The sequence below is a fragment of the Gouania willdenowi genome, chromosome 6 (assembly GCF_900634775.1).
Source record: "Gouania willdenowi chromosome 6, fGouWil2.1, whole genome shotgun sequence".
In the NCBI taxonomy this organism is placed as follows: Eukaryota; Metazoa; Chordata; class Actinopteri; order Blenniiformes; family Gobiesocidae; genus Gouania; species Gouania willdenowi.
This window is the reverse complement of record NC_041049.1, coordinates 71,550,661-71,568,445: the sequence shown is the minus strand read 5'-3', so window position 1 is coordinate 71,568,445 and position 17,785 is coordinate 71,550,661. Positions and strand designations below refer to the sequence as shown.

General features: G+C 35.5%; 1 protein-coding gene across 2 annotated transcripts in view; it reads left to right on the top strand.

Moving 5' to 3' along the window:
- Window positions 1-17,785, top strand: part of lrrk2 (leucine-rich repeat kinase 2) — a 47,988-nt gene that overhangs the window by 16,774 nt on the left and 13,429 nt on the right. For both annotated transcript variants that reach the window (XM_028448838.1, XM_028448839.1), the window contains exons 15-37: window positions 591-735; window positions 1,339-1,478; window positions 1,551-1,676; window positions 1,967-2,137; window positions 3,687-3,945; window positions 4,018-4,200; window positions 6,213-6,319; window positions 6,473-6,545; window positions 7,044-7,240; window positions 9,279-9,529; window positions 9,816-9,964; window positions 10,827-10,920; window positions 11,010-11,196; window positions 11,266-11,447; window positions 12,099-12,322; window positions 12,914-13,041; window positions 13,763-13,981; window positions 14,069-14,270; window positions 14,991-15,079; window positions 15,834-16,018; window positions 16,078-16,232; window positions 16,310-16,456; window positions 17,557-17,748. In XM_028448838.1, coding sequence (XP_028304639.1) covers window positions 591-735; window positions 1,339-1,478; window positions 1,551-1,676; window positions 1,967-2,137; window positions 3,687-3,945; window positions 4,018-4,200; window positions 6,213-6,319; window positions 6,473-6,545; window positions 7,044-7,240; window positions 9,279-9,529; window positions 9,816-9,964; window positions 10,827-10,920; window positions 11,010-11,196; window positions 11,266-11,447; window positions 12,099-12,322; window positions 12,914-13,041; window positions 13,763-13,981; window positions 14,069-14,270; window positions 14,991-15,079; window positions 15,834-16,018; window positions 16,078-16,232; window positions 16,310-16,456; window positions 17,557-17,748 — 3,805 coding nt within the window. The remainder of the gene's footprint in view (window positions 1-590; window positions 736-1,338; window positions 1,479-1,550; window positions 1,677-1,966; window positions 2,138-3,686; window positions 3,946-4,017; window positions 4,201-6,212; window positions 6,320-6,472; window positions 6,546-7,043; window positions 7,241-9,278; window positions 9,530-9,815; window positions 9,965-10,826; window positions 10,921-11,009; window positions 11,197-11,265; window positions 11,448-12,098; window positions 12,323-12,913; window positions 13,042-13,762; window positions 13,982-14,068; window positions 14,271-14,990; window positions 15,080-15,833; window positions 16,019-16,077; window positions 16,233-16,309; window positions 16,457-17,556; window positions 17,749-17,785) is intronic.

Sequence of the window (17,785 nt, the reverse complement as noted above, 5' to 3'; positions counted from 1 at the left end):
ATTTTATTTTCGCACCAAGTAGTTGATACATGTTCATGTGGAATAGTTAGGTTTTTTGCTTCAGGATATTATATTTTATTTTTATATTTTTACATTTTATATTTTATATCTTTTATTTGTTATTTTAGTTAAAATTGTGAATGTCACAATCTAAAATGTGCCAGAACAGAAGATCAGAAAACTAAATGAACATCTCATGATTCTATTTCATGCTGAAAATAGCTTTAAAAAAAAAAAAAACAGCCTCAAGATTCACACTAATTAAATTAAACCATGTTAACGTGATGTTCCTGTTAAAGAAGAAAATGCTCATGCTGTATCTGACAAATTACCTCATTCAAAAAATACAATAAGGCTCCTAACATGTACACATGTATGTAATTTTACACCAGTGTCAATTTTTACCCAATAATGACAATATATTAAAATGCTTTGTTGATGTAAATGTATATAGTGTATGTCAAGGATCTCTGAAATCCCTATTCCACTACTAAGTGGCATTAAGGCATTTAATGCACTGTGACTGCAGTTTTTGAAGTTTGCTTAGATGAACCATATTGTGTGATGCTTAGTTCTGTCTTTGTCCACAGTTCATCCACAGCGCTGCCATTCAGAGGTGTGGCTTTAAGGTGCTTTTCACTCTGGCTGACTGCTCCGGTGCAGTGGACCTGCTGTGCCAACAGGGGGCGATAGACACTGTACTGCATACACTACAAATGTTCCCACAGGACCGAGGTACAGTACACACCACCCTTCATAGTCTGCTAATGGCCCAATTAAAGGAGAATTTTTATTCATGTTACTTTCATACGCACAGTTCAGAGAAGTTAAGTTAATTTGGCCATTTGCACAAACCATAGAAGAAGAGTTATATTGTATAGAAGCCAGTTGGTTCATTGTGTGTTCCTGGTCTTTTCTTTTTTGCATGTTATTGTATGCACTGAGTGATCATTTCATTTGAAATACAAATCTGTTAATGTTACTTTTAGTTTAAATAATGATAAGAAGGTTTAGAATCGAATAAAATAAAATCCTTTTTATTGTCATAAAGTACAACAAAATTGTTACATGCCCCTCCCACAACATTCAAGTACACTTAAAAAATTCAAGCCAAAACAGACACAGTTATCATAAAAACAACATAAGATTAAGTTCATTTTAAACTTAAGTATAAAAGTTAATCCGAATGGGTATAAAAATATAAAAAAGTTCATAGTTAATTTTAGTTTGTTTAGTTCAAATGAAATTAAAATATTTAAAGCTTTGGATTCAGACCACTCAAATGTATGTCTTCTTAACTCTGTTGTGCACTTTGCGCTTTTGTTGACTTTCGTGCAGAGATACACTACTGGGGGCTGACACTGCTCAACTGCTTGGTAACCAAGAAGAGTGTGTCACTAATGATGGTTCCGTTTCTGGCCTTCGTCGTGGTTCCCTCCATGACTCGCTACAGAGACGACTCTGAGCTGCTGCTGATGGTGAGCAGATACTGTATTCAGCATTTATTATGCTTCAAAATGAACAAACCATGATGGCTGTGTATTTTTCAGTGTTTTCAAGTAGCACTGAGGATGATGGAGGCCAGTTCAAAAGCAGCTGCTGAATTGCAGAAAAAAGACTTTGACAGAGAAATCTTCCAGTACATACAGGACGACTCTGACCAAAGCATTTCCCTGGTATGTGATGGTTGATATGCTTGGAATAACAACTACTCACAACCATATTTATTCAAATCCAACCAACATTTCAAGGTCTTTTGTGGTAAAATTACATAACTGTCATCATGTAAATGAAAAATATTAGTGTTTTTGTTGTTAGAATGAGTGTTTGTTAGTTTTATTTATTTATTTTTATTTTTTTAACTTGTCTTCACATGCTGTCAAAGGTCAACACCACAGTGTTAGTTAGTTTTAAAAGCTCCAGTTCTGTTTGTAAACTCTGACCCTCCATGTTTGAAACACTGCAGCTCCGTAGGACCGTCTGTCTGGCTCTGGCCAGGATGTGGTGTGATGCAGAGCTTCATTGCAGCATGTTGGAAAAGGCCTGCGAGGACGGAGACACTACGATAGCCGAGTGTTTGATTGAGCTGGGTGCGGACGTCAACAGAAGAACCAAATCAGAGTCATTGATTTATCAGGTCAGATCCAACAGATAATTAACTGGTTTTATTTTCATTCATTTTTAGAGCTTTGTGCTATTGTTGAGGGCCATGATTACAGAATGATTTCTAGACCTTTAAATTAAGTATAAATATTTGATAGTTTTAGACAACTCTGACTAAATGTGTACCTTTTGTATCATTGTTTGTTGTTGTAATACACACTTACACCAAGCTGTAAAACTGATAACTGTCATATTTTAAATAATGTTTTTTTTATTATATATATTTAAATACATCAATTGTAATTCAATTAAGTCCATTTAACTGGTTGTACACTAGAAATTAGGTTTTGCATCAATGCATGGTCATTCTGACATAATAATCAATTATCAATGCATACATTTTCAATAATCGTTTATTTAAATGGTAAATTACATGAAACAATGTTAAAAGATATTTTAAAAGCTTTTTGGACTTAAGTGTATGGGAGAATAGAGCACTAAATCAGCAGCTCAACCATAGTGCTTTTAAAAATATCTGTTTATTATATATAGTAAACTGTATATAATATATCAATTAAAACCTCTCTTTTTGTTTAGTGTTTGTTTATTGTATGGTATATGTTACAAACAAGGATGCTGCTATGTTGGCAGTTTACTACGCAGTTTCATGCTTGTATGCTTTGCTTTATTTTGTGCAAGTAACTGAAAACAACAAAACATAACACGAGATCAGTAAAAACAACAATAACAATAGTATAAACAACAATAACAATAGTATAAATAACAATAGTATAAACAGTAACATAGTACCAACTACAGATGGACGTTCAGAAGAAATCAAGAATGTTTGACCAGAGAGACATGTAAACCCATGTAAATTTGCGATGGTAAAACAGGGGACGGGACCCGGATAAGCAAACTGCTTCTCTCGTCTCCTTTTTCGGCATGTACAAAAAAAGAAAAAAAAAAAAAAAAAAAAAAAAGTGAATGTAACCATGTCGGAAATAAACTGAATAAATAAAAAAAAAATAAAAAATAGTAAAAACAACAATTGCATTAGCATTAACAGTAACAATAGCATAAACAAAAATAACATAGTAAAAACAACAGTAACAATACCATAAACAACAAGAACAATAGCATAAACAACAATAATAAGATGCCAGCATGTTTGAAAAGGAGTAGGATGAAGCATAACCTTATTAAATCCACTTTTCCACTATTCAACTAATAGTCACTGTCATCCACACATACAGTATATATATATATATATTTACATAATTCCCTCTAAGAAATAGAAAATATACAGAGTAGATAAAGAAATAAATTAATAGTTCTAACAGTTTTAACTTAACAGTTTACATCCTCTGCTGGTTTGGTAAAAAGTGAAAGAATGTAAATGCTATCTTTTTAAAAACAACAATTCATCAGTGGGCACGGTGAGAAACTAAGAATTGCTATTAAAATGTGCATCATGATCCGTATAATGATAATCTAACAGAATCATGAGTTGCCTAAAGATTTCCACCACTACATGCAGGTAAACTCTGAGTTAATCCTGGCGTTTGTGCTTTCACTGTCAGGTGTGTGAAAGAGGCGGTCCTGTGGAGCTTGTGGAGCTCCTGTTGAGGCATGGTGCCCATGAGCAGCAGCTGCGTAGAGCTCTGAGTGTGAGCGTGAAGAGAGGTGATGGGCCTATAGTGGTTCTGTTGTTGGCTCGTCTTGGTCTGGACCTCAACAACAACGCCCTCTGCCTGGGGGGCTTCAGGCTGGGCCGCTTGGATGCCTCCTGGCTGAGCCCCCTGCTGGTGGAACGAGGCCTCACACACAGTCAGCGTTACAGTAAGTGTCAGATTCTTTGACTTCGTGTCACACTTTATGTTTATATTAAAAACCCTTTTTCCTGTCCTGCAGGTAAAGGCATCAGTTTAGCCAAGTACATCCAGTCCCTGCAGAGGTCCAAGAGCACATCTCAGCCCCCCAGGAGAACGACCGACCCATGCATGACCTCAGGCTACATTTCTGACGAGAGCGACGACTCCAGCTTTGTGTCCATGGAAGATAATCTGTTTTTCAACGATGACATGGAGAGCGACGGTAAACTATGACCTTAAATCCAGCAACTTCATTTTATCTCCTTTTTCAAAATGACATGTTAAGGTTTCATTTATTCAGACAACTTTTTTCAGGAAATTTACTTTGATCTCCCAACATGTTTCGACTGCCAACTGTCAGTCTTCCGCAGAGGCATTTACTGATTGCTTTGATGTATCTTTAGTAGGGTTGTAAAGATTAATCGTGAGGCAGTTAAAAATGATTCAAAGATATCACGGTTCACATCGATACTCTGAAATTGAATCTGCATTGAACAGCAGAGGGCGCTATCTATTTAGAATTTGAAATTCAGGACGCACCACCGTGTTTTAAATCAAAAGTGTGGAAGCATTTTGGCTTCCCCAAGACAAAACGAGAGAAGTGAGAAAGAAAGAACGTGTGACATACAAGGTCAGAGGTCACAGAGAGGAAAGAGAGAAACAAGAGAGAGAATGAAAGCCATAGTTTGTTTATTTATATTATTTCTTTGATATGGGATTTGTGTTTAAGTTGTTAAGGCACAAAATATATTTTCAGTTGCGCTTTTAAAAAGAAAAGGAACTATTATGTAGTTTAGCATAGTTTACTGTAAAATTGTTAAATTGCATTGTTTTGCATAATTTATCAAGGAATTCTTTTGACAATGAAAGATAAAAGAAAATAGTACAGTATTTATTTATTTTTTTGTAATTTTTTTACAATTGTCTACAATCTCATTTTGTAAAATAAATCGTGAGAGAATCGTATCATGAACCCAGTATCGTATCGGGAGTTGAGTGAATCGTTACATCCCTAATCCTTACGAGTTCTGTCATGCTGGCCACGCCCACTTTCACCGTGTAGAAGACTTGGGACATCAAAGCAATCAGTAGATGCCTCTGAGGAAGACTGACAGTTAGCAGTCGAAACATGTCGAGAGATCAAAGTAAAATTCAAAGTAAGTTTCCTAAAAAAAAGTGGTCTAATTAAATGAACATATAAGCTTTGACCTTGACTTAATATCGTTGATCACATGTTTGAAATCTAAGGCTCAGGGGCCAAATGTGGCCCTTTAGAGCATCTAACTAACTCAAATCTTGACATTTTTAATCTGATTTAATTATTAACCCAGTCTTTATTGTCTTGGTTTATTGATGTGGGACAGAGGAGTTAATCACATTACAATGATGTAATGACAGATTCTCTCATTGCAATAATCCACTTTGTACCTGAAGGTAATCGTACATGTAGTGTTGAGTTAATTTGTTGTTCCATTTTCAGAACATCATGCACAATTAACATGATCACATTTTCCACTTCTATTGATCCACATGTAATCCATCCTAATCCTTTACATGTTTGAGAGAAGATTCAGGAATTAGTCATGGGTCTGTGAATAGTTTTATTATTATTATATTATTCTTCTACAGTGTTTGATCACTAAAGGAATTGACATGTGATGTTTCACTTTGCATTTATTGGTGGTTTATTTGTATAAACTCCAGGGCTGTGCAATGGTTGTTACTGCTCCAAAGAATTAATCCCAACAAAGAATAAAAAAAAAAACATGTCAATATTTTGTTATTACTAACAATAGAAGACCTAAAGTGAACAGACCTATCCCACTTCCCCTCCTTTATGCTCATTTGTTTTATTATTCCACCTCTTTTTATATATTTTTTCTTTTCAAAGACATGCATTGATACTGTCAGTGATCACAGGAGCAAATAATAATTTATGACGATATGTCTACAACATGTTATAAACGTGTTTCCCTCAACCAACCCACATGGTGCACCTCCCTTTTTGTTTCAGAACTAAAACTTCTGTTGTGTTTTACATTTATTTTCATTCTGTTCTTCCACTTTTGTATTTCTGTTTTCAAATTAAAGCTTTTCTAAATCATGCTTTCACTGCTCCTAAACGTGCACTAACGCCTTCAATAATGAGAGTTTGTGCTTATATAGTGATTGTCTGATAATTGTTGATGTATAAAACAATCCTAATTCTGATATTTTGTGCGTTACTTTTGGCAGGAAGTGATTCGCTGTTTGGTGCATTGTCTCCAAGGCCTCATACCAACTCTACTGAGGAGCTGAGAGGGGATTCCCTCAGAAGGAAACACCGTCATACCAGTGCAGAGGTCTGCTGCTCTGTGACCAGGAGTTATTTCAGCCTTACATGCTTTATTTCATGGACTTTTAATAGCATATATATGATTTTATCTACTTTGTAACTTTATTATCTTTAATCCCAGGATTAAATTGTTATAAATGTTTTTTTTTTCTGTTTTCAGAGCAGTAAGACAGAGATTGACCATAGCGATCCTGTCCAGAGAAGATACGGACAGCCTGGCACAAACCAAAGACGTAACAACTTCATATTTAATTTTTATCGGCCTATTTGCTTTTTAAATGCGATCTTAGTGTCAGGAACAAATCAAGCAAAGATTTTTTCATCGGTCAGAACTTTTTTCTAATGTAATGTTAAAGATAAACAAAGGAAACACGGATTGCTTTTTTAAAGAATATTTGCATTTATTTGCGGGAAAGCCAGCTAAGTAGATCTTATTGTGTTTCAAACTGCAAAGCATCCATAACAAAGTTAAATTACAACGTTTATGTTAAAGAAAATACTTTTTAAAAATGATCTTTAATTGTGTTAACAATCTTTCCATTACCACAGTTATAATAGAAACATAAAATTCATGTAATACATTAACAGAAAATAGAAAAAGGGCTACATTTTTCACCAATAGGTAAATAATCTTATAACAAAGTTTTTAAATTGTGATGATACAGTATATTTGGGTCTACAGGCTGTATGACATCAGTAGATCTCTGTGTGTTCTGCTGTTGTCTCCTCAGTGCTGGGTTTCAGTGAGAGCTCCATGTGTTCACTGAAAGAGAAGGACTCCATCCACCTGCTGGACTTGTCAGGAAACGAGCTGCTGTCTCTGTCCTGTCTAACAGACGACGTCTTCGTTCAGCAGCATCTGTGGCATCTCCTTCGTCTGGACCTGAGCAACAACTGTTTGCTGGATTTTCCCCCCACGCTCTGTCAGGTGACAAAACCAAAAACATAAAAACTCAGAGGCAAAACTGATGAATAAGACAGAAAGAATCACATTCTATTTCAAACCTAAGTCAGTCTCAAAGTATAAAGGTTTAGAAAAATGTGTTTAGTAGCTGCAGTCTCACCAGAAACAAACAAGTCATTGAAAACAACAACTTAAAATTAATGTCAATTACAGAGAGAAGAATAATTGTTTGACTATATTGTGTCATTTTGGTAGAACTCACATATACAATAAAATAACGCTTTATTCTAAGGAGCTTGTAATAAGCAGTAGTTAAATATTAAGAGGCTTATTCAATTGTAATTAACATTAATAAAGCTATATAAGTGTTGATAAAAAGCCTCAATAATATGTATTAATGTTATTAACACACTAAAGCTGCTTGTAGTAAGTGCATAATAATGACTTTATGAATCCTCATAAAGCACTGTTCTCACTTTAGGTGCAGGAGCTGCAGAGCAGCATTGTTAGTTATCAATAAGTGTAAAATAAAAGGGTTTATTATTATTATTATTATTATTATTACTATTTTTACAAGTCCTTATTAGGGATGTTTATTAAATTATAATTACTGCTTAAATAGCATTAATAAATATATTTATGAACCTTTTGTTTTACTAACACTCATCTAGACTTATTATGATTAATAATAACGCATTTAACAAGGCAGTATTAAGAAGCTCATTAACATATAATTACTGCTTATTACGAGCAGCTTCAGTTTGTTAATAACAATAATAATTATATAAAAAACTTTTTTTAACACTTACTTAGCCTTAATAATGTTAATATTTAATCATTAATATGGCCCTATTAAGAGCCTATTACCTATTTAATTACTGCTTATGAAGTCTAATTACAAACACTGTATTTAAAGTGCTAACAAAATAAATAATAGTTGTTGACGTGTCTGATTCTGCTACACCTTTTGAAATATATATATATATATATATGTATATATGTATCTGTCTGTTGATTATTGTTCATTTTAAAACTATATTCAGTTATTGTGATTTTCCTGATGACGCTCTAAAACTCAAACATAATCTAAACACACGGAACCAGTGACACATGTTATCATACTGTACTATAAAGGAAGAACCTGGAGGGTACGGGGTCATGTTGCTCACTAGGGGTGAGTATTGGCAAGGATGTTGCAATACGATACGTATCACGATACGTTGGTCACGATACGATATTATATATCGCGATATTCTACCCAGTTAATCAAAATTAAACGTAGAGATGAAAAATGAAGTTGCTGTATATGTTCATCAGAAGATATTGATCATTCAGAACAAATTGAGTCAAAACTATTTACTTCAAAACATCCTATTTATTATTTATTATTAGTGTTTTTGTACATTTTCACTGAAAAAAGAAAATACAGTGTTACACAGTCAGCACAAAACAAAGTGCAACAAGTTTCTTTTCACTGAAACTACTGTGTAGAAGTCTCAAAGTAACCATGACAACATAATGATGGCATTGTAACAACTGTAAGTGAGAACATTAAGGATCATTCACCGATAATGTACAGAAATAAGAAACAATCATGTATCCTATTCTATCAGTTTAAACACTGACCTGAACAGATTATATGAAAATAAAATGTATGTGAATACATAAATATTACAGGTATTACACACATAAAAGTCAAATAACCATTGCAACACATTGAAAGCATTGTAACCACTGAACTATTGCACAAATACACAAAATTATTGATTAAATAAAGTAAAAAAATTTAAAATCGGCACCCAAAAAATTGCGATATATTGTGAAATTGATTTTTTTCACACCCCTATTTCTCACTGTGTTTAAATTGTATCTTTCAGAAGGAAACAGGTGTGTTTTTGTTTGAAATAAAGAACTTAATAAATATTATACTTTGACACAGAGTTAATTTAACACAAAGGGAGCAGTGTCACATAAGATAGTATATAATCACCTCGCTATATATTTACTATACATGCATATTGAAGGTTTTGTAAAAAGTGGGTTTTGCTTTGAATTTGTGCAGAGTTTAAAAAGTCTGACTCGACTAGACCTTCAGGGAAACCAACTGGAGCGTCTACCAGCGGAGCTGCTTTCTCTGCCCTCACTGGGAACGCTCAACATCTCTCGTAACTGCATCGGCCCTCTGCTGACCTTTGACCCTGCCCTTTCCCGCCAGTCGCTGAGGCATCTCAACCTTTCCTTCAACAGAATCACAGAATTCCCTCATCATCTCAGCTGCACCATGACTCAGCTTGAGGAGCTGTTTCTGGAAGGGTAAACATTTACAGTTTATTCACACCTACACATGAACATTTGGTGGACTTCACACACTAAAAAAAGACATTTGTTTGTCACTTGTTTTTAAGAATCAAATCAGTTTGATTTTGAAAGTTGTTTAAATGTTTTTTATTCTTCAAATGTGCCTGTATGTCTCCAGTAGGATAAATGTACTGTATATATAGCATCCAAAGTGGAGTATTGTACTTTAAAACTATTATTATTTGCTATTAGAGTTTGTACATTTTCCTTTATGAATTTCTGGTATTTACCCTTTTTTCAGTAACTGCATAGCTGAGTTGTCTGCACCTCTGCACCTGCCAGAAATAAAGCTAATAGATGTGAGCAAGAACAGTGTGGAAACTATTTCTCCAGATTTCCTGAATGGCTGCTCCAAACTAGAAACTTTAACTGCCTCTGCAAACAAGATAAGTAAGTGCTGTACTTTTTACATTCATATCTATGTAAATCAGTGACTCATATTATATCACGTGTCACAACCAACTTTCTGTTAAATCCTTTTTGTAGCCTTCATGTGTTTTTTTGTTAATGTGAGCTTTCATTTTAGGTAACAGCTACTTTACATACAGTTTTATCCAAAAACATGCTGGTGAATGTCAAATAATTTTACTCATAGGCTTGTACACAAAATAAGACAAATTCACACAGATAAAGCTGCTGGAGACAACGTTTATTTTATCAGATAAATCCACAGTGTAGGCCCCATAGATCAATACATCCAAGATCATTTAATTGAAAAAAGATATAAAAGGTTTAAATTTCCACTGAAAAGTTTAAGCACTTTGATTGTTGACATTTTCAGAAATGTTTTGTGTGCGTAAACAGTTGCGTATGAGTGTTTTTCCTTCATTCTTACTGAGATTTCTTGTATTTCTTCACCAGATGAGGAGGACAGTTCCTTTGTTGTAGTTTATTACCGGTTTATTATCTTATCATATCGCCTCACTGGTATTTTTTTCTTCTAAACTGGAAAATTAAACATCTGCTGTTGTTTTGCAATAAACTTCCAGTTTATGAAAATCACCTGAAATGTGATAGAAAGTTAAGTTATTGGAAGTGTTTGTCAACAAAATGTTTACAATGAAGATGAAAACACAATTTTGAGCAGCAATTTTAACTTTTACATCTGCGAACAAATTATCTTTGATTATTTGATCTAGAGGCCAACGCTATGTCTTTATCTGATTTAAAAAAAAAAAAAAAAAAAAAAAGCTCTCATATTTTTTTGTGTACTTGTTCAAAAGTGTTTAAAAGTGATTAATGTCTTTTCCAGGTTTTCTGCCACATCTTCCATCTAAAATCACAACTTTGAAACTGGCAAATAACGCCTTTACCACTATTTCTGTGGCTATACTTGAACTTCCAAAGTAAGTGTGAGATCCCGTTTCACCAGTAATCAATAATACACCTCAACATTTTGATGCTTTATGATTTATTTTTCGCTTTTCTTCTGTAGCCTCCGGTCAGTAGACATGAGGACCAACAGAATCAATGCTCTTCCTGGGCCGGGACACTGGGCATCATGTAACATTAGAGAGCTGATGTTTAGTCAGAACTTTATCAAAGCACTGGATCTAACTGGACCAGTTTACAAGTGGGTCAGGCTGGAAAAACTCCACCTTAGTGAAAACATGCTGACTGAGGTAAGAATGCTGTTAGAGGATGACATAAGAAACAACTATCAGGGAGTCACACTGTGTTGTGTGTTGCAGATACCTCCACAGATCGGCCTGCTGGAGGGTCTGACATCACTGGATGTGAGTCAGAACGTTGGACTGAGGTCCTTCCCATATGAGATGGGAAAACTGAGCCGACTGTGGGACCTGCCTCTGGACGGCCTTCGGCTACAGATGGACTTCAAAATCATCGGCAACAAGACCAAAGACATCATTCGGTCAGGACTGCTTTTATAGATCTTTATTTATCTTTATAGATCTAACAGCTGTTAGTGTTTATTTAAAGCTGATGGAGACGATAATGTCTCATCAGATAAAGACATAGTGTAGACCTCATACTGTGGATCAATCAGTTGAAGATCATTGTTGAAAGTTTGTTTTGATCTCCACTGTAAACACAAAGGTTTGTGCATTGCATTGTGGGATGTGGAGTCAGACACTGTTTGTATCTGATAAGAAACATTTTGTCCCCTGCTACTTGAACTTTTCTCAATCGTGGGGTCGTCACCTCATATGGGGTCACCTGGAATTCATATGGGGTCGCCTGAAATGTCTAGTAATCAAAAAAATTATTGATTACAGTTATATATATATATTTTTTGTTTTTTAATTATTATTATTTTTCAAATGAAGACATCACACACGAATTCAAACACTTTTATTCTATACTTTTACTTTCTCAAAATCTTGTCAGTTTGTGCACTAATCCTGGATACTCCAAACCCAATATCACAAACATGTTCCAAAACTAATTCTAGGGGGAAAAAATAGGGTCACGACCCAAAAACTGTTGAGATCTACTGCAAAAGAACCATAATCTTGATTATTATTAGTGATAATTAACAGATACCTTTGTCTCTTCCTCCTAGATTCCTGCAGCAGCGATTGAGGAAAGCGGTGCCGTATTATAGAATGAAACTAATCATCGTAGGAAACTCTGGCAGTGGGAAAACTACGCTGATCCAGCAGCTGATGAAGCTTAAACGTTCCCAGCTGAACATGAGGCAAAGCACTGCGGGCGTTGATGTGCGGGACTGGACCATAATAGGACGGGACAAGAAGAAACTGGTGCTGAATGTCTGGGACTTCTCAGGTTGGTCTGTGCATCATATCGAGGACGACTGTGATCAATCATCAGGGTTTTTCCAACTTGTATTGTGTTGTATTATTTTAATTGGTGCTAAATACATAGTTTCAAATCAGCACTTTTTTATCTAATATGTTGTCATTGCAGTCAACATTGGGATTGTCAAAGAAATGTATATGATAACAATATATGTTGTACATAACTATGGTTATTTGTTACATTTGAATTGAAATTAACATCCATTTGCAAGTAATTACATTTTATTTCATGCATGTTCATAAAAACTCATAAAAATGTCCTTTTAATGACTTAATCAGAGTCACTGAAATACAGTTAAATGTCCTTATGTTCGAAGTTTAGCATGTTTCAGCTAAAAGAAAGACAATCTTAATTTAGTTGCATGTTACTATTCAATCCATTAATGTTAAGGCTGTAGAAGTAGTAAAATAAATACATTAAAGCTCCAGTTATGTCATTTTGAAAGGACACATTTCTTTAGACTAGTATTTGTTTTGGATGAGTAAGCACTTTGCTGTTTTGGGAGGTGTTTGATAATGAGTGTTTAATAATGTCTGTCTTTGCTTCTTCCCCTGCCAGGAGGGGAAGAGTTCAGTGGCTACCACCCCCACTTCCTAACATCTCGAGCTCTGTATCTGGTGGTCTACAACCTCAGCAAAGGTCCCAGTCAGGTGGACGCTCTCAAACCCTGGCTCTTCAACATTAAAGTGAGAAGGAAGATGAAACGGAATCTGGGTTAGGGTTAGGGTTAGGCTAACCTGTTACTCACCTGAGTCAGGAATAGGAGACTATAGAGTATTTTATTTACATTTCTGGTGTAAGAAGCCCAAATCAAAATTTGTTTTTGTGACTCAATGAGTCTGTTTTTTTTCACACAAACTATTAGTTTCATGTAAAGCTGTCCTTACATAGTGATAGCTTTAGCAAATATGACAAAAAGTCACTTTTATAAGAGTTGCAGACTGCACCTTTAATTTGTGTTAACCCTCCTATAATCCTTGGGGTCAATTTGACCCCATTCAGTTTTCATCATTTGCTTCATGTTTCACGTATTTTCCTAATTTGATGGGTATAATTGATTAAGAATAACATTATCATGATGATATTTTTTCAATCTGCTGAAAACATGTTGCACGTTTTCATGTTCATATGTTTTAGCTGTGTTAAAGTAGTCTGTCTATGTGTGACCTTACATCCCCATTGACCTGATGTTGGCGCTGCAGGAAAGGTCATCATATCATCACCACAACCAATAGGATTAGAGTTAGCAAACTATTCAAGATAAATTCATTCTAATTTAAAAGTTTGGCCTGATGGTGGCGCTAGAGAACAGGTCAAGGTTTTATTATCAAGGGGTTATTTATGATTCAACAAATAAGTGTGTGTGTGCGTGCGTGTATGATGATGATTCTTGTTCTTCTTCCTCAGGCTGTGGCGCCGCTCTCTCCAGTCATCCTGGTGGGAACTCACACAGATGTGAGTGATGATCAGCAGCTGCAGGCCTGCCTCAGTAAAATCAAAGAGGAGCTACTGAGCCACCAGAGCTTTCCCACCATCAGTGATTACCACATGGTCTGTGCTTGTGACTACTCGGACGCCATCAGCAAACTCCGCAAGGCAATCGCCAGAGAAGCGACCAGCTTCAAGGTGAAACAGAGGCAGAGATGGGATTCAGAGGTTATCCCGCGCTCTGTTTTTTTTTTTTTTTTTAAATCTCCACTCCATGCTTTCCAGATCCAGGACCAGCCAGTTATGGGTCAGCTGGTGCCTGATAGCTATGTGGAGCTGGAACGCCGGGTTGTCCAGGAGCGGCAGAAGGTCTCCCCAGAGTTCCCAGTGCTCAACCACCACGAGCTTCTGCAGCTCATTCAAGAAAGCCAGCTGCAGCTAGAGGAGGCGGAGCTACCTCACGCCATCCACTTTCTGAGTGAAGTCGGTCAGTACGGAGGAAACCCCAGGGTTAGAGACACTGATGGAGTCAACCACCCTGGATATTTATGTTCCTTAGCTTTAGATAATAAATAATACACTGACTAAACTCACTAGTACAATTAAATTAAAGATGGTTCCTAATCTTTTTTATCCTGTGTACCCACACTTTATATCATAAGTACCCTCTCCATAATTTCATATGTTTTTTCATTTGTGGAACAGCAGGTTCTCCTAAACCCATAACTGTGTCTTGAATATGAGTGGAATTTATTTAAAAAAAATACTCTATGCACTTTTATGTGATTATTTCAATAGTGAGTAAATACGACCTCTTTTGTAAAATGTAGCTAGTTATTGTCTCCTATTGTCAGAAGTGTTTTAAAATGACCTCTACAGCGTAATATAATCCTGTTTCAATCAATTAAAATAAAATATGGTATTTTATTGAGCAATAGTACTGTTAGTTTGTGGTGAATTTGACCAAAAATAGCCTAAAAAGGAACTAGGAACATTTATTGATTCATTTTAAATTAATTGTTAAATTTTTTCGAGTACCCCTGTGTGGGAACCACTGGTGTAAGGACATTAAAAGATTCTAAGTTGTAAAATAGTCTTTGTTATGATGCAGCTGCTGCTTTCACTGGCATGGATAATAACAATAATAATGGTGATAAGGATGATAATGATATTTTGGTGTGAACTCCATATTATTTTATGTCGTTAGGAATTCTGTTGCACTTTGAGGATTCTGCGCTTCAGCTCCAAGATCTTTATTTCATTGAGCCCCGCTGGCTGTTCAGCATCCTCTCACAGGTGAGTCTGCACAAAGATTTAGTGACAAATATTTTATATTTTGCACTTTCAGTATGTGGCTTCAGATATCAATTTAGCACTTGATTTATAACCTGAAAATACAAATATATTGGCAAAAAAAGAAGCAATTATACTTTGATATCTTAGAGAGTGTCAGTGCAAAGCTGTCAGCGTCCAGTCTGCATGGTCGTTACCGTAACAACTGTGGAGGTCATTTCTGTTAACTTTAACCCTCACTTCAGATGAAATGAGATTTAAAACTCTGTAGATGATACTTTAATAAAAAATAATTCAAATTCTAAATCTCAGTAAATACAGTGAGCAGCAGATTAGTCATAAGCTGTTTATTAATGTGTTTGTTTGTTTGTTTGTTTGTAGAATTACGTCAAAAATACTTAGAGAATTTTAACCAAAGATAAACTTTTTCATCATGGAAGATTCCATTAATACAGATCAATATACTGATTCTGGATCTATTTAAAAAAAAAAACTAAAAATGTCTTATCATTGGCAAAATTTTTTATGAATTTTGACTCATTTTTGTCGAGTTTCTTATTTACCCAGAGTTTCATCCTGATCAGATCCAGATTGTGCATTTCATCGTGGTTTTTGCAAAAATACAGGGTGCCCATACATTTGGACCTATTGTATAGTTAATAATGGGGATAAAAATGTCTTCAAACCCTTTAAAGAGTGAGTGATCATGTTACCAGGGTCTGGAGTGAAAGTCATTTGGTTTCTTTCTTCTGTGTAGAAATGTACTTCTAAGAGCGACGTGTGGGAGAACGCTGAAGGAGTCGTTCAGCGCTGTGTCGTGGAAAAGTCTTTGTTTGAGAACAAATGTTTCCCAAAGATCCACCTCACGCAGTTCTTTAAGCTGCTGGAGAAGTTTCAGATCGCACTTCCATTTAGTGAGGACCAGCTTTTCATTCCCAGCAGGTGAGTTTGTGTCGTAACTTTTACCATCTAACGTCAGTCACATTCTACTCTTTGTGTAGTTTGTCCAAACACAGGCCTGAGATCGATCTTCCTCACTGTGAGAACTCTGAAGTGATCGTGCGTCTTTATGAGATGCCATACTTCCCAATGGATTACTGGTCTCGGCAGATTAGCCGCCTCCTCGAGGTCTCCCCCTATTTACTTTATGGAAGAGGTAAAACGAACACATTTAAAACGTCCTTTTCTGTAACTCAGGATTTAAAGAAAACTCTGTCTTGCTTTATGTTTCAGAGAAAGTGGTGCAACCAAAAAGGATCTACTGGAGGAGTGGCATTTACCTCAAGTGGTTCCCAGAGGCGTACTGTCTGCTGGAGGCTGCGTCAGTGGAGAACAGTCCTTCAAGCTTTGTCAAAATAACGGTGCCCTCGTCCCACAAAGGTGTCGCTATATTTTGGGTTATTTACAGATTACAAAAGTCATTTGTTTTAAACACTGTAGGACAGTGTTATTCAACCTTTGGGTCGTGAAACCATGTGGGCTCGCCAGGAATTTAAATGGGGTCCCCTGAAATGTCTAGTAGTAGTATTGACTATTGCCAAAAAAAGTTTCTGACTTTTTTTTTTCTTTTCAAAATGAAAACACAATCTTTAACAACTATAGTCTATATTTTCCCTTTTCTAAAATATAAATTTAAAATATTGTTATATATAATATAATATTTATATAAATATATATAAATAAATAATATAATATAATGTACTTTTTTTTTATAACTAATCCGAGCTACCCTGTGTTCGTAACACAGTATAAAAAACATGATCAAAAACTCGTTCTAGAAGGAAAAATAAAACCAGAAATTTGTGATATTAAAATGGGATCATCATCTGAAAAACATTGTTGTATGTTGCTAAATCTAGATTCTATATCACTCGTAAAATTGACCAAACCCTCCTAAAGATTGACATTTCATTATAAAAAACAGCGTGGGTAACTTTTACAACAGTGGGGGCCACAAAAATATAATAACTTCATTTCTGACCTTGTCACAGAGTGGTTGTCCACTGCAGAATACTTTCCTGTTTTTAAGAAGGAAATCGTGATGAAATTATCATAGACAGAACTATGCGTTCACGGACAATGGAACATTTGTATTTGACTACACAAAGGCATCCTTGTTTTATTCTTTTTTTAGGTCCTTTAAATGTTTGCTCTGTGTCGGGTTGTGGATGGTGATGATTACAGACACATTCACTCCCATGGTTCATTTAGAAACCTATATTTAAACCTACATTTTCAAACCATTTTTTGTTTAACAGATCAGTCACTAAATTAATGTATTACACATGCATCTATTTCCCCTTAAAACCAAAAGTAGACCATTTATAACTTTAATTTATCTCTGCAAAGCTTTATGTAGAAATGCATTAATTCCAGGTTATTGAAATGAGTTTCCTTCATTTTCCTAATTGATTGAATCTGCCTGTGGTAAAGACTTTTATTTTGATAATATGTTAACGGCTGTGTTCTACCACCTTTAGGCCGTGTGTTGCTGGGCCAGGTGGTGGATCAGGTGGACTCTCTGCTGGAGGAATGGTTTCCAGGTCTGCTCAACACTGACATGCACGGCACAGGAGAGCCTCTGCTGAAGAAGTGGGCTTTGTATAGCTTTGAAGATGGACAGCAGCTCAGCAAGATTCTCCTGGAGGATCTCTTCACCTATTTTAAAAACGGTATGTTCAGATCACAGGAATGGTGATTGAGCTGGGT